General features: G+C 45.9%; 1 protein-coding gene across 3 annotated transcripts in view; it reads left to right on the top strand.

The window, feature by feature from the left end:
* The window catches only part of TOGARAM1 (TOG array regulator of axonemal microtubules 1), a 51,787-nt gene extending 26,072 nt beyond the window's left edge, over window positions 1-25,715 (top strand). For 2 of the 3 annotated variants that reach the window (XM_084833513.1, XM_084833528.1), the window contains 13 exons: window positions 472-650; window positions 1,476-1,632; window positions 2,246-2,323; window positions 2,541-2,691; window positions 2,786-2,891; window positions 4,465-4,700; window positions 5,530-5,688; window positions 6,265-6,391; window positions 9,193-9,311; window positions 17,429-17,618; window positions 19,136-19,355; window positions 19,863-19,949; window positions 24,528-25,715. In XM_084833513.1, coding sequence (XP_084689639.1) covers window positions 472-650; window positions 1,476-1,632; window positions 2,246-2,323; window positions 2,541-2,691; window positions 2,786-2,891; window positions 4,465-4,700; window positions 5,530-5,688; window positions 6,265-6,391; window positions 9,193-9,311; window positions 17,429-17,618; window positions 19,136-19,355; window positions 19,863-19,949; window positions 24,528-24,781 — 2,063 coding nt within the window. In that variant the 3' untranslated portion in view covers window positions 24,782-25,715. The remainder of the gene's footprint in view (window positions 1-471; window positions 651-1,475; window positions 1,633-2,245; window positions 2,324-2,540; window positions 2,692-2,785; window positions 2,892-4,464; window positions 4,701-5,529; window positions 5,689-6,264; window positions 6,392-9,192; window positions 9,312-17,428; window positions 17,619-19,135; window positions 19,356-19,862; window positions 19,950-24,527) is intronic. The other variant, XR_014787633.1, reaches the window with a different exon arrangement.
* Window positions 25,716-26,036: the final 321 nt, after the last annotated feature.

Here is a 26,036-nt window from a genome sequence, read left to right on the forward strand (position 1 = left end):
ATGGATTCAAATGAATTTGGATTTCTCTGTATCCAATCTGGATTCCACAGCAGTTGCACAGATTCCATTGACTTGTGGACCTTTGTTTACTTTCCGGGGGTATTTGCACTTGCAGTAATGTGCATTAGTGCAAGTGCGCATTAGCACTAATGTGCACTTGTGCAAGTGAAACCAAATTCCCGTACACCCATAAAAAAAATCTGATTCCATCAATGAGCAGATGACAGAACAAAAGATGCCTGACAGTCGATGAAACACAGACAGAATGGATTTAACAAAACCTGTACATCCCTACTGCTGGCAATAAGGTCGAGTGACTTGTGCACATTGAATGATCGTGGTACTGTTTAATCCCATGCAGAAAACCACTGCTTTAAAAAAAAAGTTTCTAATTGGATTCCATGTATGCAAGAATAGACCTTTGTTGTGAGTTGGCTCTTTCATGATAACCCAAAAGGGCATGTATTTCAGGAGTGTTCGGAAGTCCGCCTTCAGCTCCGCTCCCTTATGGCCAATCCATAATATTCTCCATGGAGAATGGAGACGCACCTTCCTTCAAGCAAAGGATGGAGCCTCTTTCCGGGATCTATGGGAGAGCCGTCCAACAGCAGAGTTCTGCACCTTACCTTGATACGGAAAATGAAAGAGATGTAAGAATGGGAAATCTATTGCTTGAGGAAGAGAGTGGCCTGCCACAGATTGGAGCTTTCCAAACACACATGATACACCTGTGCATGGTGGTTGCTACACTTGGAAATAATGTTTTTCTATATTGTGTCAGATAACTGAACCTGGAAGTGTCCTGAGGGGCCAAATGGGGCAATTTGGCTCAAATGAGAGATCAGCTTTAAGCATGCATTGGCATGCCACTCATGAATGTTATCTCTCCCATGTAGATGTTGCACGTGGCCAAAATACACATAGAGGCAGATCATAATGGGTCTGAGAACTATTTGTAAATAGTTACTAAATACTGTGACACAGTAACAACTGCATATATGTCCCAGTCTTTTATTTTAAGGGTCTCTAGCAAGTTAAAAAGCAAAACAAAAAAAATGTGCTTAGGTCCTGTTTTTTGCTTATTGTGGTGAGCAACATAAGGAATCTTCTTTTTGGCTCCCTTCCATTTTCTAAAATGTCTGTGAAACAGTCTTGTGCAGTTCTTCTGTAATTGTTCCTCTCTCAATAGCCCATCAATGTCTTTGTGGTATCTTGCAAAGAGCTCTAGAGTTTATTTCATATTAGTGATGTAGAGCAAGTGCATTGCGTACCTATTTCTTGAACCATCAGTTGGTGGAGGAGCTGCTGTTGCTGTTCTACTGTGTCAATGCTTTTTGGGTATCGAAATGGGGTATGTGTGCTTGTGTCTAAAAATGTGGAGAAATGAGGACTGGGGAAAAGGCGTATGTGTTCTGTTTCCCGCTAGCGTGCTAGATTGCTTCATCCATCAATATACCTTTTATTATTTTATGCAGATGAAAGTTGCCTTATCCAAATCTGCCCGGGAAAAGATGAGACAGAAAAAGAAAGAAGAAAAAGAACATCAGGAAGTTGGAGACCTTGAAAGAAAGGAACCAGTGTCTTGGGAACTGCTTAAATCCAATGAATTGGACAAGATGGTGCCAGAAAGCAGTAATGCATACTCTTTTAATGTGGTATTCAAAGTGGCTGGGGCCCAAAGAGCTCTTGCATATATACACAGGGGTCCTAGCTGATTTTTTAGAATTTATTTTCCAGTTGCAGCCCCTTCTGCTACACTGGGTGCCACTCTGAATGTCCCCCAACCCTCAAGAGTTGCTCGGGAAAGGGTGGCAGTGGTGGGAAGTCAGGGCTGTGGCCCTTCCCATCCTGGATAGATGGTTCAAGTGTATGATGTCAGCTGAACATTAATGATGAATTAAGTAATGTACTATTAATACCCAGCACAACTGTTCCTTCCTAGTTTTCAGGGTGGTGGTTTTGATGGATTTCTGCTGCAGGCAGAACGGAGCGTTTTGAAGCATAGCTGAAGGCAGTGGTATAAAACACGCGTAACTTTGTTCTCCATCCACCCACCCACCCATCCTCCCTTCCTTTTTGTTCTAACCAATGCATATGCAGCATTTAGTTCCTTTATTATCTGACTAAAACTGCTAAGTGCTGTGGAAAGTTTTTTTTCCCTAAAAAAATGCTTTGCCTGCAGGATTACAATTAAAGTAATTTATGGAGAGGTGCTGATAACCCACAACTGGTTCTTTGTCCTCAGGAAATGCTTCTTTCAGTCCTCTGTTGAAGAGAACATCAAGTGTAAAAAGGACACAGCCTTTGGTTTTGCTAGACTCAGGTAAAAATTTGCAGCTCAAATATAAAATTACCATGGCCATGGGGGGTTGGTCAGATATATCCCTTCCAGTCATAGGAGGTTGGCTGTCCCTGGTGCTCTGGCAGCCTTTATGTCTGTCCAGTCATGAAACCACAGACTTGTGTCTGTATTAATCGACTTCCTCACATCATAGTGGTTACTTGGCTACTTTTGTATAACCAAATGGATGGTCTAACAGGTGAAATATCTCCAAGTTCACGAATGCAGTTCAGTCGGACATTGTCTGTCATGCCCAGTCCAGAGATCATGGAACCATCAGAATTGAGACCCTTCCCCAAACCAGAAATCGCTCTTTCGGAAGCATTGCAATATCTCTCTGATAACGACTGGTATGTATCATCAGCCAGTCCCTCCATCCCTCCCTCCCTCCCTGTTTCTCATTCTTAGGGACTTCTTTAAAAAAATTATACCACCTTTCGACAGGGAGAAGAAAATTGAAGGCCTGAACTCCATTAGGTGCCTTTCTGCTTACCACTCTGATGCGCTGACTGCAAAGCTGCATGAAACCACTCTGGCTGTTGTTCAGGAGGTTAGCTTTTTATATCCAGATCTTTTACTTCAAGTCTCAGCTCTAAATTTTTAAAGGGAGCATTGAAGTGGTGCTGAATTTGCAATCAGATGCTCTGTTGTTTGTGTTTTGCACCTTAGTTCTTATACTTGCTTTGTTTTTACCCTCCCCTCTGTCTTTATCTAAAAGGATTTGCTGTTCATTACGCTCGCTAATTACCTAAACATACTCTGCTAGTACATAGGGCAGCCATAGTTTTATGTAATATGCTAGAAATCGTTGAAATCAGAATTTTGTTTGGTTGCCTTTTCATGTATGTAAATTAATGGGACTTCATTTAGAAGGATGCAGGTAAGAACTAATTTTCTTGTGTCTTTTCTGGCCTACTGAACCTAAGGAAAGTAACCTGGAAGATGGTTCTGCTGATTTCTGTGGTGATTCCTTCCGAGTAGATATGCTTAGGTAGAGTCACAGCTTAAGGCTGCAGTTTTATGTGTGTACATCAGTGAGTAAGCCCCATCAACCACAGTGGTATGAACTTAAGAATATAAGAAGAGCCCTGCTGGATCAGAACAATTGCTTATCTAGTCTAGCATTCACACTGTGGTCAACCAGATGCTCTTGGGAAACCCATAAGCAGGACATGAGCACAACAGCATGTTATCCATTGGCCAGGACACAGGATTGAGACTGATTTGGTCACCTTGGTGGATGACCTGTGCTGGCTACTGGATTGGGAGAGCACAGCCCTATTTGTTCTCTCCACAGCTTTTTTTGTTGTGTCCAGAAGGTAGCATTGGGGGACTCCTGTTGGGCACCATAGCTTTTGGCCTATAGTGTTCCCCAGGGTTCTGTCGAGTCCCCTGTATTGTTTAATATATACATGAAACTGCTGGAAGAGCTTTGGAATGAGGTGCCATCAAATAGGCTGATGGCACTTGACTGTACTGCTCTTTGTCATCTAATTTCCAAGGAAGCAGTCAATACCCTTGAAAGTTGCCTGGGTTCCATAATGAGCTGGATGAGGGTGAACAAACTGAGATTAAATCCAAACAAGGCGGGGGTGCTGTTGGTCAGTAGAAAGTCTGGCTTGGGGATTGGGAGCCAACCTGTTCTGGAAGGGGTTACGCTCCCCATGAAAGGTCAGATACATCACTTGGGAATGTTCCTTGATCCCACACTGTCCCTGGATACTCAGGTGGCAAGGAATGTTATCCCATATGCATATACAGAGTGGCCCAAAAGTAGGTATACAGTATAGTTTATTTGCATTTTATTACATTTATTACATTTACATTTGTTTAACACTGTTTAATCTCGTAAGTGCTCGAAATGTATTCCATCAACTGATTTAACTGTCACTCCCTGTCACTCTTCCCAACTGTCATTCTGACTCCACCCACACATCTTCTACTCACACATTCTCTCCCCCTCCCATCAACATTCTAAACAACTGTATACCTACTTTTGGGCCACCTGGTATATTCACACACCACCCTCCATCAATGTAATGTGAAGGTTCCAGAGAGAAAAATTCAAAGGCAGCAGCTGTATTTTGCCAGCTGTTGCTGATTCAGGTCTTCCCTTTTTGCAGGTAAAGAATTTACGTTCTGTTGTTTCCCGAGCTGCTGTGGTCTGTTTAGGGGACTTGTTCAACTACCTGAAAAAGAGCATGGATCAAGAACTAGATAATACAGTAAAAGTTCTTTTGCACAAGGCCGGCGAATCAAACACCTTCATTAGGGAGGATGTTGACAAAGCCTTGAAGGCGATGGTTAATAATGCGACACCGGCACGGGCACTTTCTTCTCTGATCAGTGGAGGCCAAAGGTAATGATGCTCTTAGTGACCTTTCAGAGGCCCTCTTGTCTTGGCCTATAATGGAAGTAGTAGAACTGTCAAACAAATCTAGATCATAATTGAATTGTAGCTAACCTGTTCTTTAAGAAGTTCTGATGGTTCACCTTAGAGCACTTTTGCCTTATAACATGAAAGTTCTGCTTAGGAAGCTTTTCTGGGAGAAATGGGATTTCCACTGTTGATATTATGTACTGTTACGGATTTCTGTACACTTGCTAAGCCCAATGAGCTATCCCATTTTGGATGCAGCCTACAGCTCTTACTCTACGAGCATCTCTTTGCTGCAGCAGAATTTTGAGAGAGCGGCTTGCATGTTTCCCCACATTTGCAAGACACTCCTTCCTCAAGTGACTAATAAGTAGTTATTTTGCTTGTGTGTAGGAGCCATGACAACCTGCTTAAGTTTGGGATAGGTTCTTCCACTTTTGCTGCTTTTGCATAAGACAAGACTAGCCCCTTTTCTCCCTCCAGCTCTTTGGTATATAAAAAGGTTAGTGTAGGAGATACTTGTTGCTGCAACACACTCTCTGGTCTAGATTGCATTGTTTGAAGGGGACTGATGCATGGATGGTCCTGCTTTGTTACTAGCCAGGCATATTGCATTCAGCTCTAGGTGCCTGGAACTCCATGCTGCTGTTATCATATCAGTAACTCAAAGGGAAGGGATTGGGGTGTGTGTGTGTGTGTGTAAGTATTTTAGAGAATGGTTTCAGAATCATTGTTATAAGGCAAGATAATTATGCACTTTCCTCTCATGGAAGTCTTTTCTCTCCCCCCCCCCCCGCCCATTTCTCACCAGCCACTTGAACACAGCAGTAAGAAGATGCGCAGCCCAGCACTTATCGGATGTTGTGGAGCACATGGGACCTGGGCGTATATTGTCAGGCATTAAGGATGTGACAGACAAAATTTTGTCTGCTGTAGCCAAATTTGTCCAAGATGGGTCACAAGAAACAAGGTTAGAAGGTGCAAAATGATGGGTGGTTGGAGTCTTGAATCTCAGGAGTGAGCACTTGTTAGGATGCTGAGAACTTCAGCTTTTATGAAAACCTAAGTTTCTGCCTACATACTCAAAGAAATATGTAGATGGCATGAAAGAAATAGTTGAAGGAGTAGAGATAGGAAATCGACTGAAATTATGTGTTTGAAATTGTGTCTTCAGCTCTCAAGGGTATATGATTTAGAAAACGCAGGTTTTTCTCTGGGATTTAAATTCCCATAAGTGTCTGGCATTACAGCCTGTGTGTTTACAGGTGGATACCTTTATTTATTTAGAGGATTTTTATGCTGATGTTCATAATATATATTCCAGGGTGATATGTGGGCAGGGAGTGACAATCAGTGAGCCTGTGGTTGAGCTCAGATCTCCTAGGTCCAGCATTTTGTTTGCTAGGCCACAGTGGCTTTCTTTGTTTAGAAAGCCAAACTTTAGCCTATTGGGTTAAAAAAAAAAAAATTAACCAGGCCTGATAGGAATGCATCAGGTTAACTTCATGGGCCTAAATTTAACAAAATCGATTTGTGGTGGTTGCAGGTACTATGGCCGAAAGATGCTCTTCACTTTGATGACACATGCAGACTTTGACAAAATGATTGAAAAGTATGTGCTGCCAAAGGACTTGCCTTACATTAAAGAGACTGTTGGCAGCTTGCGACAGAAGGTATGCCATAAATCACTCTCAGATTGTAATGTGTGAAAAATATGCCGCAGGAGGATGAACTGGAAGCAGGGATGAACTGGCCATGTGGCTATAAGGTTTAGCCAACTTGAATTACTGACTTTTGTTTTAGAAGAGCAAATACTTGAAGGAGTGCCTCTCTCCATATAAGCCTTCTGTCAAGAATGATGGCCTGTTTTCCACCATGAGATTAGGCTGGGCTGTCACATCTGAGGTAACCACCTGGAATTGCATGTTATCTAGAGGCTCCTTGGCCCCTTGCTCAAAGCCAGGCACCATCCCTGTTAATTGGAAGTGATAACAGCTGTATTTAGTGGGGAGTTCCAGCCTCTTCTAAGGCAAGGGCGGCCCACCGAGGGGCTGAGCCGGTGATTGGCTAAGGGAAATCTGCCCTGCATTGCCAGGGCTGGACTTTAAAAGAGGGCTGAGGTAGAGGCATGGGGTCTCCCTTTGTTATGGTGGTTCTCAGACCTGCTGACAGCTGGATGCTATTCTGGGAGGCCCATACTTAGGTATGTGTAAGAATAGGACAGGGAGCTTTATTGGTTTGCTTGGGTATGCAGTTACAAGGCTCTCTATGTATTAAGGGTTTTTGTATAAGTAATTTGGCTTTTTCCCTTTTGTACAACTTGCTATTCCCATTTTTCCTTTTCCCTCGATCCCCTTTTTTACCTTAATAAATATTTATTCAACTTTAGGTGGTGTGTTTTTCTCTGCATAACCTCAGTGCTAATTTCAGTAGCTAGGAGGGTGGGTACTGGGTAGTTTGGGGGACTTGGAGGCAGGGTTTGGCCAGTCCTACCTTGCAGGAGAGTTGGAATTAGTTCCAGCAATCCTTCACATCTGAAAGTATCCTCTTGAGTAGAGGTGCGTTATATATTTAAAAAGGAGAGGGCTTTTTCTGGTGTCTTGAGTTTGGAATGCCCTCCCCAAAGAGGTTCAACTGGCATGGCGATTACAATCAGTGCCAGGTGAAGACCTTCCTAGGAAATTTTGCTCTGTTTGCTTTGGTGCTTTTATTCTGTTTTTATTCTGTTTAATTGGTTGTTGTGTTTTGTTATGGTTACTTGTTTATATTATATTATAACATATCAATAGGTTTGTGTGAATAGTTTGATTCACACTGTTGCGCACTGGCCTGGTTGTTACCTAGATAATCCCAATGTCAAGTATAGCCTGCTGGGATCTGAACTAGTGGTGACTGACTAGGAAAGGGATTTGGGATTGTGGTGGACAGCTCAATGAAGATGTCAACCCAGTGTGCGGCTGCTGTAAAAAAAGGCAAACTCCATGTTAGGCATAATTAGAAAAGGAGCTGAGAATAAAACTGCTGATATCATACTGCCCCTATACAAATCTATGGTATGACCACACTTGGAATACTGCATACCGTTCTGGTCACCACACCTAAAAAAATATATTGTAGAGCTGGAAAAAGTGCAGAAAAGGGCAACTAAAATGATCAAGGGGCTGAAACAACTCCCCTATGAGAGAAGGTTACAACAGCTGGGATTGTTTAGGTTGGGAAAAAGGAAGGTGAGGGGAGACATGGTGTGGAGAATGTGGATAGGGAGACATTTTTCTCCCTCTCTCAAAAGTCTAGAACCCAATGGGGTCATCCCATGAAGCTGAATGGTGGGAGATTCAGGACAGATAAAAGGAAGTACTTCTTCACACAGCGCATAGTTAAGCTATGGAATTCACTACCACAGGATGTAGTGATGACCACCAATTGGGATGGCTTTAAAAGGGGGTTGGACAACTTCCTGGAGGAGAAGGCTATCAATGGCTACTAGTCTTGATGACTATGTGCTACCTCCAGTACCACAGGTAGTCTGTGTACACCAGTTGCTGGGGAACATGGTTGCGCTCATGCCCTGCTTGTAGGTTCCTGGTCGACAGCTGGTTGGCCGCCGTGTGAACAGAATACTGGATTAGATAGACCCTTGGTCTGATCCAGCATGGCTCTTCTTATGTTCTTATAATAAAATCCCCACCATTAACCCATCCTACCTTCCTAGTTAACGGCTGTCCAGTCTGTTAATACCATGAACAGGTTGTTAGGTATTCTACCTGCAACCTTTCGTTTGAATTAGCATGGGCATTGGGAAAGCTTCCTGCACCAGTGACTTCCCTGATTAGCTTTTCACAAGTCCTACGTCTTGCAGTCTCTGACTTGCAAGATATGTATTGATTGATCCAACTCACAAGGAGTGGGTAATTCCCCATTTCCCCTGTCCTGAAGGCTTTTCCCTACTATATGGGACTCCAATTCTCAGAGAGATACTTTTGTTAGAGGCAGGTCTTCTGCTGGACAAACACAATTCTTGTTTGCTGCTTCTTTTGTTACTTGACTGGAAATCTGTCAGTGCTTGTTGACAGTGGATTTCACTTTGGAAATGGATGTTGGGACTTGGAACTCTGCAGCCAATATCTTAGAACTCTTTTCCCCCAGCAAGGTGGAGAGTTTAAATATTTCCCCTTACGTTTTAAATTCCAAGTGATGGCACTTCCCAACAATACTTATTTTTATCAATTGCACTCTAAATTGTCTCTGGGTCAGAATCTTCTGCACTTACCTTTCCCTTTTTAACTTTGCTGTACTTTCTCCAGACCTTATGCATTTTTTGTCAGAGTTTTGAGCCCTTTGGAGACAGGAATCAATCTAATTATAGTTATTTTTTCTGTGGGCAATATGCTACATCCACAAGAAATGAATGATTCAGTGTAAAGAGAATGAGGACATGAATAAACTTTTTCCTGCTCTTGTGATGCACTTTTAGGGGCTTGGAGAGATGCCTATAGTCACTCCCTCGGCTAAAGGAAGGCGTTCTCACACCAGCAACATGGACAGTTCAAGATCAGCCTCCATATCACGAGAAGTGCTCAATGCTAATGACAGGTACCGTCATGCCCTCTCCTGCTTCAGGAGCGTGTAGTGAAGGCAGCGTGGAAGACGGCATTGGGAAAGAGGGTGGGGCGTCTGCTTCACTTGCTCCTGTACTTCAGTATAAACTGAATATTGAATCTGGTATGTGTTTGCAAAATTTTCAGCAGAGAAAGTTGTGAGGGGTGCAAAGAGATGGGGGGAGATTATCAAATTAGCGCAGGTATATTGTGGTGCTTCTCTTTTCATGTGTTATTTGTGTTACGATTGCTTCCTTCTTTAGTATGTTAAACTACCAAGCGTGTGTGTGTGTGTGTGTGTGTGTGTGAGAGAGAGGGGGGGGGGGAGAGGGAGAGGCCAAATAGTCAACTTGCCAAATAAAATCATAATCTTGCTACACTACTGTTTGGGCTGTAAAAGCTTTACTTGGCTTATCACTGTTATCATTTCACACTGATCTTTGATTTAAGAAAATGATCCGGTGGATCCACAGTTGGCTACAGAATCGGACTCAAAGAGTGCTTATCAATGGGACCTTCTCAAACTGGGGAGAGGGAACGAGTGGGGTACTGCAGGGCTCAGTCCTGGGCCCAGTGCTCTTCAACATTTTTATTAATGACTTGGAGGAGGAGGTGCAGGGAATGCTGATCAGATTTGCAGATGACATAAAATGGGGCGGGATAGCTAATACTTTGGAAGACAGAAACAAAATTCAAAGTGATCTGGATAGACTGGAGCGCTGGGCAGAAAACAACAGAATGACATTTAACAGGGATAAATGCCAAGTTCTGCACCTAGGAAAAAGAAACCAAATGCACAGTTACAAGATGGGGGATACGTGGCTCAACCACACTACACGCGAGAAGGATCTTGGAATTGTTGTCGATCACAAGCTGAAGATGAGCCAACCATGTGATGTGGCTGCAAAAAAGGCAAATGCTCTTTTGGGCTGCATTCATAGAAGCATAGCTTCCAAATCCCGGGAAGTACTAGTTCCCCTCTACTCAGCACTGGTTAGGCCTCATCTGGAGTGCTGTGTCCAGTTCTGGGCACCACACTTTAAGAAGGATGCAGACAAACTGGAGAGGGTTCAGAGGAGGGCAACAAAGATGATCAGGGAACTGGAAACAAAGCCCTATGAAGAGAGACTGAAAGAACTGGGCATGTTTAGCCTTGAGAAGAGAAGACTGAGGGGAGATATGATAGCACTCTTCAAGTACTTGAAAGGTTGTCACAGAGAGGAAGGCCAGGATCTCTTCCCGATCATCCCAGAGTGCAGGACACGGAATAATGGGCTCAAGTTACAGGAAGCCAGATTCCGGCTGAACATCAGGAAAAACTTCCTGACTGTAAGAGCAATACGACAATGGAACCAATTACCTGGGGAGGTGGTGGGCTCTCCCACACTGGAGGCCTAACAGTCGTATTGCTCTAACAGCCAGGAGGTTTCTCCTGATGTTCAGCCGGAATCTGGCTTCCTTTAACTTGAGCCCATTATTCCGTGTCCTGCACTCTGGGATGATCGGGAAGAGATCCTGGTCTTCCTCTCTGTGACAACCTTTCAAGGATTTGAAGAGCGCTATCCTAACTCCCCTCAGTCTTCTCTTCCCAAGGCGAAACATGCCCAGTTCTTTCAGTCTCTCCTCACAGGGCTTTGTTTCCAGTCCCTATCATCTTGGTTGCCCTCCTCTGAATCCTTTCCAGCTTGTCTGCATCTTTCTTAAAGTGCGGTGCCCAGAACTGGACACAGTACTCCAGATGAGGCCTAACCAGTGCTGAGTAGAAGGGAACTAGTACTTCCCGGGATTTGGAAGCTATGCTTCTATGAATGCAGCCCAAAAGAGCATTTCCCTTTTTTGCAGCCACATCACATTGTTGGCTCATCTTCAGCTTGTGATCGACAACAATTCCGAGATCCTTCTCGCTTGTAGTGTTGTTGAGCCACGTATCCCCCATCTTGTAACTGTGCATTTGGTTTCTTTTTCCTAGGTGCAGAACTTGGCATTTATCCCTATTAAATTTCAATCTGTTGTTTTCTGCCCAGTGCTCCAGTCTATCAAGATCACTTTGAATTTTGTTTCTGTCTTCCAAAGTATTAGCTGTCCTTCCCAATTTTGTGTCATCTGCAAATTTGATCAGCATTCCCTGCACTTCCTCCTCCAAGTCATTAATAAAAATGTTGAAGAGCACTGGGCCCAGGACTGAGCCCTGTGGTACCCCACTATTTATTTATTTATTTATTCATTCATTCATTCATTCATTCATTCCATTTCTATACCGCCCAATAGCCGAAGCTCTCTGGGTGGTTCACAAAAATTAAAACAAAACAACACACAATAAAACAATTTAAAATATATAGAACATTAAAACCACAATATAACAATACAACCACAATAAAACCTAGCAGCAGTGCAGGAGTTTAAAAGACAGATTTTTAAAACAGCACAGCTAAAAGTTTAGAAAGCTAAAATGCTAAAATGCCTGGGAAAATAAAAAGGTCTTCACCTGGCGCTGAAAGGAATACAATGTAGGTGCTAGGCGAACCTCACTAGGGAGCGCATTCCAGAGCCAGGGTGCCACAGCAGAAAAAGCCCTCCTCCTAGTAGCCACCTGCCTCACTTCCTTTGGCAGGGGCTCATGGAGAAGGGCCGCTGATGATCTTAAGGTCCGGGCAGGCACATATGGGAGGAGGCGATCCTTCAGATAACCTGGCCCCAAGCCATTAAGGGCTTTAAATGTTAATACCAGCACTTTAAATCGGGCCCGGAAATGGACTGGCAGCCAGTGCAGCTGAAAAAGTACTGGCGTAATATGAGCTCGCATCATCGTTATCTCTCCCCAGTTTGATGAGCTCGTTATCTCTCCCCAGTTTGAGAAGATTCTGTAGCCAACTGTGGATCCACCGGATCGTTGTTTCATCTAGCCCACTTTGAGCTAGTTTGCTCATCAGGAGATCATGGGGCACTTTGTTGAAAGCTTTGCTGAAGTCGAGGTATATGATGTCCAGAGCATTCCCAGAGTCCACAGGGGAGGTTACTTGATCAAAAAATGAGATCAGATTTGTCTGGCAGGATTTGTTCTTGACAAATCCATGTTGGCTTCAAGTAATCACTGCCTTGTTTTCAAGGTGCTTATAGACTGATTGCTTTATCATCTGCTCCAGAATTTTCCCAGGGATTGATGTCAGACTGACTGGTCTGTAGTTCCCAGGTTCCTCCTTTTTACTCTTTTTGAAGACAGGGACCACATTAGCCCTCCTCCAGTCATCTGGCACTTCCTCCGTCCTCCATGATTTCTCAAAGAGAATAGACAGTGGTTCTGAGAATACTTCTGCCAGTTCCTTTATTACTCTAGGATGCAGCTCATCTGGCCCTGGAGATGTGAACTCATTCAAAGTAATGAGGTGTTCCTTGCCTATATGCCTATCAATCTCAAGCTGCAATCCTGCCCCTTCAGCCTGTACTTCGCCTTTGCCAGGGGATCATAGACCCTCTTTCAGGAGAAGACTGAGCCAAAGTAGGAATTGAACAGTTCCTCCTTTTCCTTGTCATCTGTTAGCATTTTGCCATCCTTATTTAATAGCTGAAGCACCATTTCTTTCCTCTGCCTTTTACTATGCATGTATCTGAAGAAAGCGTTTTTGTTGCTTTTAGCATCGCTCGCTAACCTCAGCTCGTTCTCAGCTTTGGCCTTCCTGACGCCATCCCTGCAATTCTGTGCTTCCTGCCTGTACTCTTTCTTTGTTACTTGGCCTTCTCTCCGCTTCCTGTATGTGTCCTTTTTTGTTTTCAGGTCATCTCTAAGCTTTTTGTGAAGCCATATTGGCTTCTTCTGTTGTCTTCCACCTTCTGTTTCTTTTGTTATTGTTCGTAATTGTGCCTCGAGAATTTCCTTTTTTAAAAGCTCCCACCCATCTTGGACTTCTTTTCTCATTAGAGTTGCTTGCCATGGGACCTTACTTATCATTGTTCTGAGTTTATTAAAATCAGCTTTCCTAAAATCCAGGGTATGCATTTGGCTTCACTCGGCTTTACTTCTTTTAGAAGCAGTATCGCTATCTTGCCCCTTCATGGATCACTGCCTTGTTGTGGTGAAGGGGCTTGCATAACTCAGTGAAGCCATAAGCTATGCCGTGCAGGGCCACCCAAGACGGACAGGTCATGGCAGAGAGTTCTGACAAAATGTGGTCCACTGGAGAAGGAAATGGCAACCCACTCCAGTATTCTTGCCAAGAAAACCCCATGGAACGTATCACAAGGCTAAAAGATATGATGCCAGAAGATGAGCCCCTCAGGTTGGAAGGTGTCCAATATGCTACTGGGGAAGAGCAGAGGGTATTTCCAAGTAGCGCCAGAAAGAGTGAAGCGGCTGGGCCAAAGCCGAAAGGACACTCAGCTGTGGATGTGTCTGGTGGTGAAAAGAAAATCCGATGCTGTAAAGAACAATATTGTTTAGGAACCTGGAATGTCAGATCAATGAATCAAGGTAAGCTGGAGGTGGTCAAACATGAGATGGCAAGATTGAACATCGACATCTTGGGAATCAGCGAACTAAAATGGACAGGCATGGGCGAATTTAATTCAGGTGACCATCATATCTACTATTGTGGGCAAGAATCCCTTAGAAGAAATGGAGTAGCACTCATAGTCAACAAAAGGGTGGGAAAAGCAGTACTGGGGTACAATCTTAAAAATGATAGAATGATCTCAGTACGAATCCAAGGCAAACCATTCAACATCACAGTAATTCAAGTCTATGCCCCAACCACTGAGGCCGAAGAAGCTGAGGTTGATCGGTTCTATGAAGACCTACAACACCTTCTAGAACTAACACCAAAAAAAGATGTCCTCTTCATCATAGGGGATTCGAATGCTAAAGTAGGAAGTCAAGAAATCACCGGGATAACAGGCAGGCATGGCCTTGGTGTACAAAATGAAGCAGGACAAAAGCTCATAGAGTTTTGCCAAGAGAACATGCTGATCATAGCAAACACTCTTTTCCAACAGCACAAGAGGCGACTCTACACATGGACGTCACCAGATGGTCAATATCGAAATCAGATTGATTATGTCCTTTGCAACCAAAGATGGAGAAGCTCCATACAGTCAGTAAAAACAAGACCTGGAGCTGACTGTGGCTCAGATCATGAGCTGCTTCTTGCAAAATTTCGGCTTAAATTGAAGAACGTCGGGAAAACCACTAAACCATTCAGGTATGACCTAAATCATATCCCTGATGAATATACAGTGGAGGTGAGGAATAGATTTCAGGGATTAGACCTGATAGACAGAGTGCCTGAGGAACTATGGACGGAGGTCCGTAACATTGTTCAGGAGGCAGCAACGAAATCCATCCCAAAGAAAAAGAAACGCAAGAAAGCAAAGTGGCTGTCTGATGAGGCTTTACAAGTAGCTCACGAAAGAAGGGAAGCGAAAAGCAAGGGAGAAAGGGGAAGATATACCCAACTGAATGCAGAGTTCCAGAGAATAGCAAGGAGAGACAAGAAGGCCTTCTTAAGTGAACAATGCAAAGAAATCGAGGAAAACAACAGAATGGGAAAGACTAGAGATCTCTTCAAGAAAATTGGAGATCTCAAGGGAACGTTTTGTGCAAAGACGGGCATGATAAAGGACAAAGAAGGCAGGGACCTCACAGAAGCAGATGAGATTAAGAAGAGGTGGCAAGAATACACAGAAGAACTATACAGGAAAGATCTGAATGTCCCTGATAGCCATGATAGTGCGGTCACTGAACTTGAGCCGGACATCCTCGAGAGTGAAATCAAGTGGGCCTCAGGAAGCATTAGTAACAACAAAGCTAGCGGAGATGACAGTATTCCAGCCGAGCTATTTAAAATCCTAAAAGATGATGCTGTTAAAGTGCTGCATTCAATATGCCAACAAATCTGGAACACTCAACAGTGGCCACAAGACTGGAAAAGGTCAGTTTACATTCCAATTCCAAAGAAGGGCAACGCCAAAGAGTGTTCAAACTACCGCACCATTGCGCTCATTTCACATGCCAGCAAGGTGATGCTCAAAATCCTACAAGCTAGGCTTCAGCAGTATGCGAACCGAGAACTACCGGAAGTACAAGCTGGGTTTAGAAGAGGCAGAGGAACTAGAGATCAAATCGCCAACATTCGCTGCATCATGGAGAAAGCAAGAGAATTCCAGAAAAACGTCTATTTCTGCTTCATTGACTACGCTAAAGCCTTTGATTGTGTGGATCACAACAAACTGTGGCAAATTCTTAAAGTGATGGGAGTACCAGACCACCTTACCTGTCTCCTGAGAAACCTGTACGAGGGTCAAGAAGCAACAGTAAGAACCAGACATGGAACAACCGATTGGTTCAAAATTGGGAAAGGAGTACGACAAGGCTGCATATTGTCACCCTGCTTATTTAACTTATATGCAGAGTACATCATGAGAAATGCCGGGTTGGATGAGTCAGAGGTCAGAATTAAGATTGCTGGGAGAATTATCAATAACCTCCGATATGCAGACGATACCACCCTAATGGCAGAAAGCGAAGAGGATCTAAAGAGCCTCTTGTTGAGGGTGAAAGAGGAGAGTGCAAAAGCTGGTTTGAAACTCAACATTAAAAAAACGAAGATCATGGCATCTGGCCCCATCACTTCCTGGCATATAGAATGGGAAGAAATGGAAGCAGTGACAGATTTTACTTTCTTGGGCTCCAAGATCACCGCAGACGGTGACTGTAGCCATGAAATTAAAAGACGCTTGCTCCTTGGGAGGAAAGCTATGGCCAACCTAGACAGCATAGTAAGAAGCAGAGACATCACCTTGCCAACAAAGGTCCGTCTAATCAAAGCTATGGTTTTCCCAGTAGTAATGTATGGCTGTGAGAGCTGGACTATAAGGAAGGCTGAGCGCCGAAGAATTGATGCTTTCGAACTGTGGTGCTGGAGAAGACTCTTACGAGTGCCCTGGACTGCAAGGAGGTCAAATCAGTCCATCCTCAAGGAAATCAACCCTGAGTGCTCATTGGAAGGACAGATAATGAAGCTGAAGCTCCAATATTTTGGCCACCTAATGCGAAGAGAAAACTCCCTGGAAAAGACCCTGATGCTGGGAAAGACTGAAGGCAAAAGGAGAAGGGGACGGCAGAGGATGAGATGGCTAGATAGCATCACGGATGCAATGAATATGAACTTGAGCACGCTCCGGGAGAGAGCGCAGGACAGGAAGGCCTGGCGTGGTATGGTCCATGGGGTCACGAAGAGTCGGACACGACTGAACGACTGAACAACAAATCGCTATCTTGGCACCTCTAAATTAAGAGTTCGAAGTCTACTGCAGGGGCAGTACAATAACTAATGCCAAGTGTCAAATTTGCCATTCTTGGGCAAGGTGCTGGAGCATGTGGTGGTGGCCTTGCAACTCCAAGCCGTGCTGGATGATGTCTGTCTGTCTATTAAATTTCTTAATTGCCCATTTGGCCAGTTACCTGGCCACTCTGGGCGATGTACAGCAATACAAACAGTTGAAAACAATAAAATTTTACATTAAAACATATTTCTAAAAATACCCTAACCCACCCCGAATGCCTGCCTGAACAACCACGTTTTTAATGCTTGGCGGAAGCTCATTAAAGAGGGGGCATGGCGGAGTTCCCTAGGGAGGGAATTCCACAGAGTGGGGCCACCACAGAGAAAGCCCCCTTCCTCGTCCTCACCAGCCTAGCTGTCCTGGCTGATGGGACAGAGAGGAGGCCATCTGAGACTGATCTTGTTAAGTGGGCTGTCTGGTGTTGCTGGAGGCGCTCCTTAAGACAGGCTGGGCCGGAACCATATAGGGTTTTAAAGGTCAAAACCAACACCTTGAATTTGGCCTGGAAAACAACTGGTAACCAGTGCAACTCCTTCAGCACCGGAGTGATGTGATCACGCCGGCAGCTGCCTTTAATCAGGTCTTCCCCTATGTTTAACTGGACTGTTCTGCTCTGCAGCTGCAGTTAGGGCATAAGTTTACATTTCTGTACCGAATAGCCAAAGCTGTTATATAAATTTTAATGTAAGCCACTTCGGGAGGGAGGGTTTCAGCTCTGAAAGGCAGCCTAGAAACATTTTAAATAATAATTATACCCTAACATTCCTTTCTCAACAGGGAGATTAGAGAAGTACGTGAAATGTCCAGGAAATTAGTTCCTCGCAACGCTTTGGAAAGTGCAGAATATGTGAAGGTCATAACAACTTTACTGAATGCAAAAGACTTCCGAGATCGTATTAATGGAATTAAACAACTGTTGGCAGACACAGAGTGCAACCAAGACCTTGTTGTTGCAAACATTGTGAAGGTAACAGTATACAGAACCCCTATCCACCACCATTCTCATTAGAACTGGGAAGGAATCACAAGGGTCAGAAACCACAAGATCTAAACCAGAAAAGTATGATGGCTATGCGAGAAAGTGGAAGATGACCTTGAACAAAAGAGGAGCTAGTGTGACCCAGTAGATAGAACCACAGGTAATATGTCGAGGGAGGGATGGACAGACAGAGGAAGCTGCCTTCTACTGTGTCAGGCTGTTAGTCTATCTAACCCAGGATTGTCTGTTCTGACTGGCAGTAGCTCTCCAAGGTCTCGGGCAAAGACGTCTCTCCGAGCTCTGCTTCCTGAGCTTGTTTAAACGAAATGGCAGGGATTGAACTTGGGACCGTCTGCCTGCTTTTCTACTGACCCTTACATAGAAATGCAGAGGCATTCCTGTTCTCCAGAGAAACCTGTTTTGGTTTGATCTTGGGGCTTTTCACACCCAAAGGAAGAATCCTGCCCCTAAAGATCAAGCATGACCTGAAAAAAATCTTGCGTGGAACCAGCATCGCAAGGATGCATTTCTTGGTGGCCTCAGGGTGGTGGCTGCAACATATGAAGTGGGCCTCTGTGAACAAAGCCCGGGGACTGGGCCCTCTTTTGTTCTTCTCTCTCATTTCCTCCTTCCTGCTTTCTGTGTGGCTCAGGTAGTTCCCTCTCACAAGCCCTTAAGGGTACGAATGCTCTAGATTAATATATGGAGCGTGGCTGGCCTTTTTTCCTTCCTGGCCTCATGGTTTACAGCTCCTTTGTGTCCTGGGATTTGGACCATGAGCCTCATGGCCTGGAATTGGACCCGAGCTGGTTTAGTTACCATGAACTGTCGCTTGGCTTCTGATCTGCTCCCTGGTCCATGGGTTTGCTGGAGAGCCTTGGACAAGTTCCCTGTCTGTAAAATGGTTCCATCTCAGTTCCCTGTCTAGAAAATGGTCAGTAATAGTCTGCCTCACTATAAAATGAACTAACTCAGATTAGCAAGAAAAAAGCTCCTCCTCCTCCTCAATAATTATAGTTTTGTTTACTATAGTTGTTTGCTGTAGTTTATAGTGTATAGGAGGCATATCTGTTAATGCGGCTTAAAATCTTTAAGGGATGCCCTGACTTGGATTCCTGCATTGAGCAGGGGGTTGGTCTTGATGGCCTTGTAGGCCCCTTCCAACTCTACTATTCTATACTTCTATTCTATGATTCTAAAACTGGTTCACTTTTGTAGTGTATACATGCTCTTAACTTGCAAAGTCGTTTACGTCTTTGTTGTGTTTTGCCTTCCAAATAGTTGTGGGAGATAAACAGTAATATCCCAATGTTAAGAATGAGAAATAGAGTGAACTTGCCCATGGCCGCAGAGTTCCTGGCAGGGCAGGGACCTGAACTCGGATTTCACCAAGCTGGAGCTCTTCCATTATAATCTGTTGCATTTAAATAAACATGCAGGCAGTGGAAATGCATTTGTGTGAGGAAATAGACTTCTGACGGTTGTGGTCATATGTGTTTGTCTAGATCTTTGATGCCTTCAAGTCCCGCTTACATGACTCCAACAGCAAAGTCAACCAGGTTGCCCTGGAGACCATGCACCAGTTGATTCCTCTGCTGAAAGAGAAGCTCTCCCCTGTGGTCAATATGTTGATTCCTGCCTTGGTTGACAATAACCTGAACTCCAAGAATCCAGGCATCTATGCTGCTGCCACCAATGTCATCCAAGCACTTTGTCAACACTTAGGTAATAGGCTCTTTTTCAGCTGCTAGTTTTGCTTTAGCAAGAAATGTTCTAAAAGGAATTCATCGTCATTCAGGGTCTCAGCAACCATACATTTTGTTTCCTTTTCTGTTCCTCAAATACGCCTCTATTAATAGTGCAAATGTTGGCACATGGATGTTTTGTGCGTGTGTAGTGTGGGAATGTTTCTAAACTGAAGGGCCCCCCGTTTTTTTGCATGCCTTAGGCCAATTCTGAAGTTACAAGGGGGAAAACACATTGGAAACATTGTGGATCAGTAATTGGGGGGGGGGATTGTTGAGACGCTTTGATTTCAGAGGACTAGGTCTGTGTGCTTTCCTTTCACCAAGAGACATGGAATTCCAAATCCACACTAGAGAAATCCACATTAGAGAAATCCACACTGTTCGGTATCTAAGTGTTTGTAGACATCAGGGCAGAGTCTCCTGAAGCAAATCCTGGGACCCGCATTCAGTTCATCTTCTGTGTCTCTTCTTCCACTGCATCTAGACAATTATCTGCTTCTCCAGCCATTCTGCACTAAAGCACAGTTTCTGAATGGAAAAGCCAAACAAGACATCACCGAAAAGCTTGCTGGTAAGGCTAATAGCAGATCGACTGTTGCTTGCATGTCTTATCAGTGAAGCTTCCTACTCAGGCCTGGCCCATTCTGTATGAATTTGTGGTCTTGCTCTCTCCAGACTCTTTCCTGTTCAGGGACTATGTGGGTTTCTGTGTGGTGGCTTGATGACACTATGAAGTGTGGAAGGTCCTTACCATCCTGAAGCTCAGGGCAGGTAACGATAGACTGAAAAGCAAGTGTTACTAGCGTTCCATCCAATTAAAACAACTGAAAGCAGAAAAGGTCTTTAAGGGAGCAATTCTATGCCCCCTAGACAGCATCTGGGGGGACATAGGATTGTTCAGTTTCCTGGCTCCGAGCTTGCAGACAGGGCTCCGAGCTGGGAGCTAGGAAACCGCACTCCCTGCCCCCTCCCCCTCCTAACTGGTGCGGAGAGAATTGCACTGTCTACCTCTCCATGCTCACAAAAACGGAGCACGGAGATGGGAAAAGGCAGCATTCCGGGGGCAGAGAGAGGGGAGGAGACCAGGATGGCAGCTATACAAGAAATCTCATGGCTGCCCCAGCGTCCTTCCCTCCCCCTTCCTGAAGCTTCCACTAGACAGGCAAGATCTCCAGTCTAGCTTAAATGCAGAGCGGGAAGTGCGAGGTGCCTCCTGGTCTGTATAGGATACTTGTAAGCCTCCAAGGTCGGAGGCTTACGAGTAGCCAGGGCGCATTTATTTATTTATTTATTTATTAAATTTATTAATCGCCCATCTGAATGGTCACCCAGCCACTCTGGGCGATGTACAACCCACCATAAAACAATTTAAAACAATAAAATTCTACCATAATTTTTTTTTTTTTAAATACCCTAACCCACACCAAATGCCTGCCTGAACAACCACGTTTTTAATGCATGACGGAAGCTCATTAAAGAGGGGGCATGACGGAGTTCCCTAGGGAGGGAGTGCCACAGAGTGGGGGCCACCACAGAGAAGGCCCTCTCCCTCGTCCCCACCAGTCTAGCTGTCCTGGCTGATGGGACAGAGAGAAGGCCATCCGAGACTGATCTTGTTAAGCGGCCTGTCTGGTGTTGCTGGAGGCGCTCCTTAAGATAGGCTGGGCCGGAACCATATAGGGTTTTAAAGGTCAAAACCAACACCTTGAATTTGGCCCGGAAAACAACTGGTAACCAGTGCAACTCCTTCAGCACTGGAGTGATGTGATCTTGCCGGCGGCTGCCTTTAATCAGGCGAGCCGCCGCGTGCTGTACCAGCTGCAGCTTCCGAACCGTCTTCAAGGGTAACGTCACGTAGAGCGCATTACAGTAGTCTAAACGAGAGGAGACCAGGGCATGTACTACCGATGGGAGCAGATGGTCGGGAAGGAAGGGGCGCAGCCGCCGTATCAGATGGAGTTGATACAGCGCTGTCCGGCTCACAGCTGACACCTGAGCCTCCATGGACAGCTGGGAGTCCAAAATGACCCCCATGCTGCGGACCTGGTCTTTCAAGGGTAGCCGTACCCCATTCAACACCAGGTCAACATCCCCCAGCCTCCTCTTGTCTCCCACCAAAAGTACCTCGGTCTTGTCAGGGTTGAGCTTCAGCTTATTCCTCCCCATCCAGCCACTCACCGTCTCCAGACATTTGGACAGGGATTCTACGGCCAACCTTGGTGAAGATTTGAATGAGAGGTAGAGCTGCATGTCATCCGCATATTGATGACACTGCCCCCCAAACCTCCTGATGATAGCCCCCAGCAGCTTCACATAGATGTTAAATAGCATCGGGGAGAGGCTGGAACCCTGTGGCACCCCACAAGTAAGTGGCCACGGGTCCGAAACCTCCTCTCCCAGTGCTACCCTCTGGTACCTGCCGGAGAGGAAGGACCGGAACCACCGCAATACAGTGTTTCCAATGCCCAAGCCCTCCAGGCGGTCCAGGAGGATACTGTGGTCAACGGTATCAAAAGCCGCTGAGAGGTCGAGGAGAACAAGGAAGGAGCATTCACCCCTATCCAGAGCCCTCCTCATATCATCCACCAAGGCGACCAAGGCCGTTTCTGTCCCATGCCCAGGCCTGAAGCCCGACTGAAATGGGTCTAGATAATCAGTTTCTTCCAAGTGTGCCTTCAACTGCACCGCCACCACCCGCTCAATCACCTTGCCCAAAAATGGCAGATTTGAGACTGGGCGAAAGTTGTTCAGAACTTGAGGATCCAAGGAGGGATTCTTTAAGAGCGGTCTTCTCACTGCCTCCTTGAGGGCTGATGGCATCACTCCCTCCTCAAGGGAGGCGTTCACCACCGCCTTGATCCCCTCACCCAGTCTTTCTCTGCAGCTCATAATGAGCCAAGATGGGCAAGGATCAAGTAAGCAGGTGGTCGGCCTTACAGATGAAAGCACCTTGTCCACTTCATCAGGAGGAAGAAGCTGGAACCGATCCCACAAAACCCGTTTGCCACAGGCCGCCTCTTGCTCACTAACTGTATCCACAGCGTGCAGGGTAACACACCTAACCTGATCAATTTTATCTGCAAAGTGCCTTGCCAAGGCCTCACAGGAGGCCTTAGAATGCTCCAGTGGTTCCGGAGCCACAGGACCGACCAGGCTCCGGACCACTTGGAACAGCCTCCTGGGGCAGCACTCTGCAGACGCGATGGAGGCAGCATAATACTCCTTTTTTGCTGCCTTCACCGCCACATGATAGGCTGAAGATACAGCTCTAGCCCGTGTCTGATCGTCTTTGGAGCGAGACTTCCGCCACCGGCGCTCTAGCCGTCTCACCTCCTGTTTCAGAGCTCGTAACCGCGGATTGAACCATGGTGCAGTCCGAGCCCTGTTCAGGGGGAGGGCGTTTCGGAGCCACCCGATCTAATGCCCCGGTAATTGCGGCATTCCAGCCACCCACCAGGGTCTCGACCGAGTGGCCGTTGGCATGCCCCAGAGAATCCCCAAGCGCGTTCAGGAATCCATTTGGATCCATAAGACGCCTGGGGTGGACCATTTTAATGGGTCCTCCACCCCTGCGGAGGGGTTGTGGAACCGAGAAGTCCAACGTCACCAGATAGTGATCTGACCATGACAAGGGGGTGGTGGATATACCCCCGACTTCCAGATCACTCCCCGCTTCTCCAGAAACAAACACAAGGTCTAGTGCATGACCGGCTACATGGGTGGGCCCAGTTAGAATATGGTGCAGCTCCCAGGAGGCCATGGTCTCCATGAAGTCCCGAGGTGCTCCTGTGAGGATGGCCTCCGAATGTACGTTGAAGTCCCCCAACACCAGTAAGTTAGGGGACTGTACACGCACATCAGAGACCACCTCAAGCACCTCGGCCAGGGAGTCAGTCGTGCAGCGGGGTGGACGGTACACGAGCAGAATCCCCAGACTGCCCTTCGGGCCCAACCTCCAGTACACGCACTCAGCAACCTTGGTCTCCCGGAGAGGGGGTCTAGTGAAGACCAAGGACTCTCGGTAGATAACAGCCACTCCCCCTCCCCGATCCCCAGCCCTCGGCTGCTGTGCATACGAAAATCCAGCTGGACACATGGCTGCAAGGGTTGGAGCAGCAGCCTCGGCCAGCCAGGTCTCCGTAATACATGCCAGGTCTGCACCCTCATCCAGGATCATGTCATGGATGAGGGAGGTTTTCTGGGTAACAGACCTGGCATTGCAGAGCAGCAAACGAAGGCCAGAAGATGGGGTCATGCCTCCCCCAGCCATCCTTTGGCTCTGGACAGGCCCGGAGCAGGGGACAGATACTACACATCTCTCCCTTGTTCCCCTTACCTGGCATGGCCTGCCCCTAGCGCTCCGCCAGCGCCTGCCGCCCAGCCTCGGTATCTTCTGGCCCCCAACACTCCCCCCACTGCCTCCATCAGGTGGACACATGCCCCCTCGCTCCCGCCTATCAGGCAGGCTACCCACCCCTAAAAACACAACAAAATCCCCCCCCACAAAATAAAACAAACAAACAAAACAATTAAAATCCCCTTAAAAATGGCAGGCAGGAGTCCACAGGGAAGGCCTGGTGGCGGTGGTAGCGGCGACGGCGGCAGCAGGCCCAGCGGCAGCAAGCACGCCTCTTCCCCGGTGGTGGTGGCTTCTCCTGCAGGCCCTGGCTCTCCCAGGCCACCTCAGCCAGCCAGCTTATGTAGCCCCTCCAGGGAGGGGCAGGTGGAGCAGCACAGCTGGCTCGGTACCTGGGGGCCTGGTCCTGCAGGGACTGGCGGTCTGCCAGGCAGAAGTCCACAAGGAAGGCCTGGTGGTGGTGGCAGCGGCGGCGGCAGCAGGCCCAGCGGCGGCAGCAGCAGCATCCCGTACGATTGTGCTCTGAGCTTTACTAAATTTAGCATCCCAGTATTTACAGTATTTTTAGAAGATGCTTTGGCTTGTGCGTCCAAGACGTGGGTCCACAACTATATGGTAGCCGCCAGGACTGCCTCTGCATGTGCCCTAGTTCTCTGGACGTGGTGTACAGGAAGGTCTTTCTAGGATAGTGTTTCTGCTCACTTTCAGCGTGACGGGACAGTTACTGGGAAGGTGTACGTTGGGTATGGCAACTAACCAAGTTCCTCCCTTCTGTTCTTTTCCTGAATCCAGAGCTCATTGTTGAGCTGTATCCCCGGAAGCCTCATGCTGTGGAGCAGAAGGTCCTGGTTGTGTTGTGGCACCTCTTGGGTAACATGACAAACAGCGGCTCCTTGCCTGGAGCTGGTGGAAATATTCGGACAGCCACCGCTAAGTTGTCAAAAGCACTTTTTGCACAGATGGGGCAGAACCTGTTGATCCAAGCTGCATCCCAGCCCCCACACATCAGAACAACTCTGGAGGAATTCCTTGACCAAGCTACCTGAAAAAGACATGTGTAATGATGCTACGGTTGTTGCAGGTTACTGAATGACTGACAGCAAACTGTTTTATATGGGGTTGTGTGGATCATTCTCAAGCTGCGTTACTTCACTGTGCCTGCGCTTTTTATCAGAAGCGAACTTGGGGTGACTGCTTTAATGACCAACCATCAAGGACTTTGTTTTTCCAGTGTAAGCCCTAGGCTGAAACCAAAATCAGTATGACACTTGTGAACTCTCTCTCTCCGCCCTGGTGCTGTTCCAAGATTCTGTAGAACTGCAATTGGCTGTCTATGAAAGCAAAGTCAACTCTGCTCATTTGCACTCTTCTTTTGACTCTGTGGCACAGTGCCCTGCGTGTACTAACAAAGATGACATTTTGAAATAGGAATAGTTTTAATCATGAAATCATGTTATAACATGTCTTCTCATGTAGCCTTAAGAGGAAAAAAAATCTTTGAGAGACATATATGAAGAACAGGGTTCTGTGTGAAGTTTGTGGAAAAAAATGTATTTTTAAAATCAGTCCCACTCATGATTGTGCAGTGTTAGCTTGCTTTTGCTGCTGTTGATGTATTACATCTGCTTGACGGTTGGGCATAATTAACTGCACACTGTTGTAAAACTTTTAACAGGTTATAATGAAGCATGTTGACCAAAATTTATAGAAAATGAATAACTTTTACAGATTCTGAACAACATGTCTTAAAACAAATGACACGTGTTGAATATAGCTTCCATATTTTAGTGTTGAAAATATTACTGAATTTTATGTCTGTCTGAAATTTATAACGGTGTTAACTTTTCTGCCCTGCTGTGCAATCCTCAGCGATATAGTGCCAGTTCTTCTGCTCTCAAAATTTGACATCTACAAGTACTGTATTCATTTGAACAAATGTTATAAAAATAAATGGATTTATTTCTGTAAAATATGCTTTTTAAATTTCTCTCTCCTGCTTTTGCTTGACTTGACACTTACTCTGGATTTTTTAGCATAACAAGTTCATTGATTTGTAGCATTGAAAAGACACCACTTAGAACATAAGAAAAGCCATGCTGGATCAGACCAAGGGTCCATCTAGTCCAGCAGTCTGCTCATACAGTGGCCAACCAGCTGCCCCTGGAAAACCCACAAGCAGGACATGAGTGCAATATCACCCTTCTGCCTAAGTTCCCCAGCAACTAGTGCACATAGGCATACTGCCATTGATACTGGAGGTACCATATATAGCAGTCAGGACTAGTAGCCACTGATAGCCTT

The sequence above is a fragment of the Heloderma suspectum genome, chromosome 1 (assembly GCF_057233095.1).
Source record: "Heloderma suspectum isolate Gila_16-S chromosome 1, 16-S_ref, whole genome shotgun sequence".
Classification (NCBI taxonomy): domain Eukaryota; kingdom Metazoa; phylum Chordata; class Lepidosauria; order Squamata; family Helodermatidae; genus Heloderma; species Heloderma suspectum.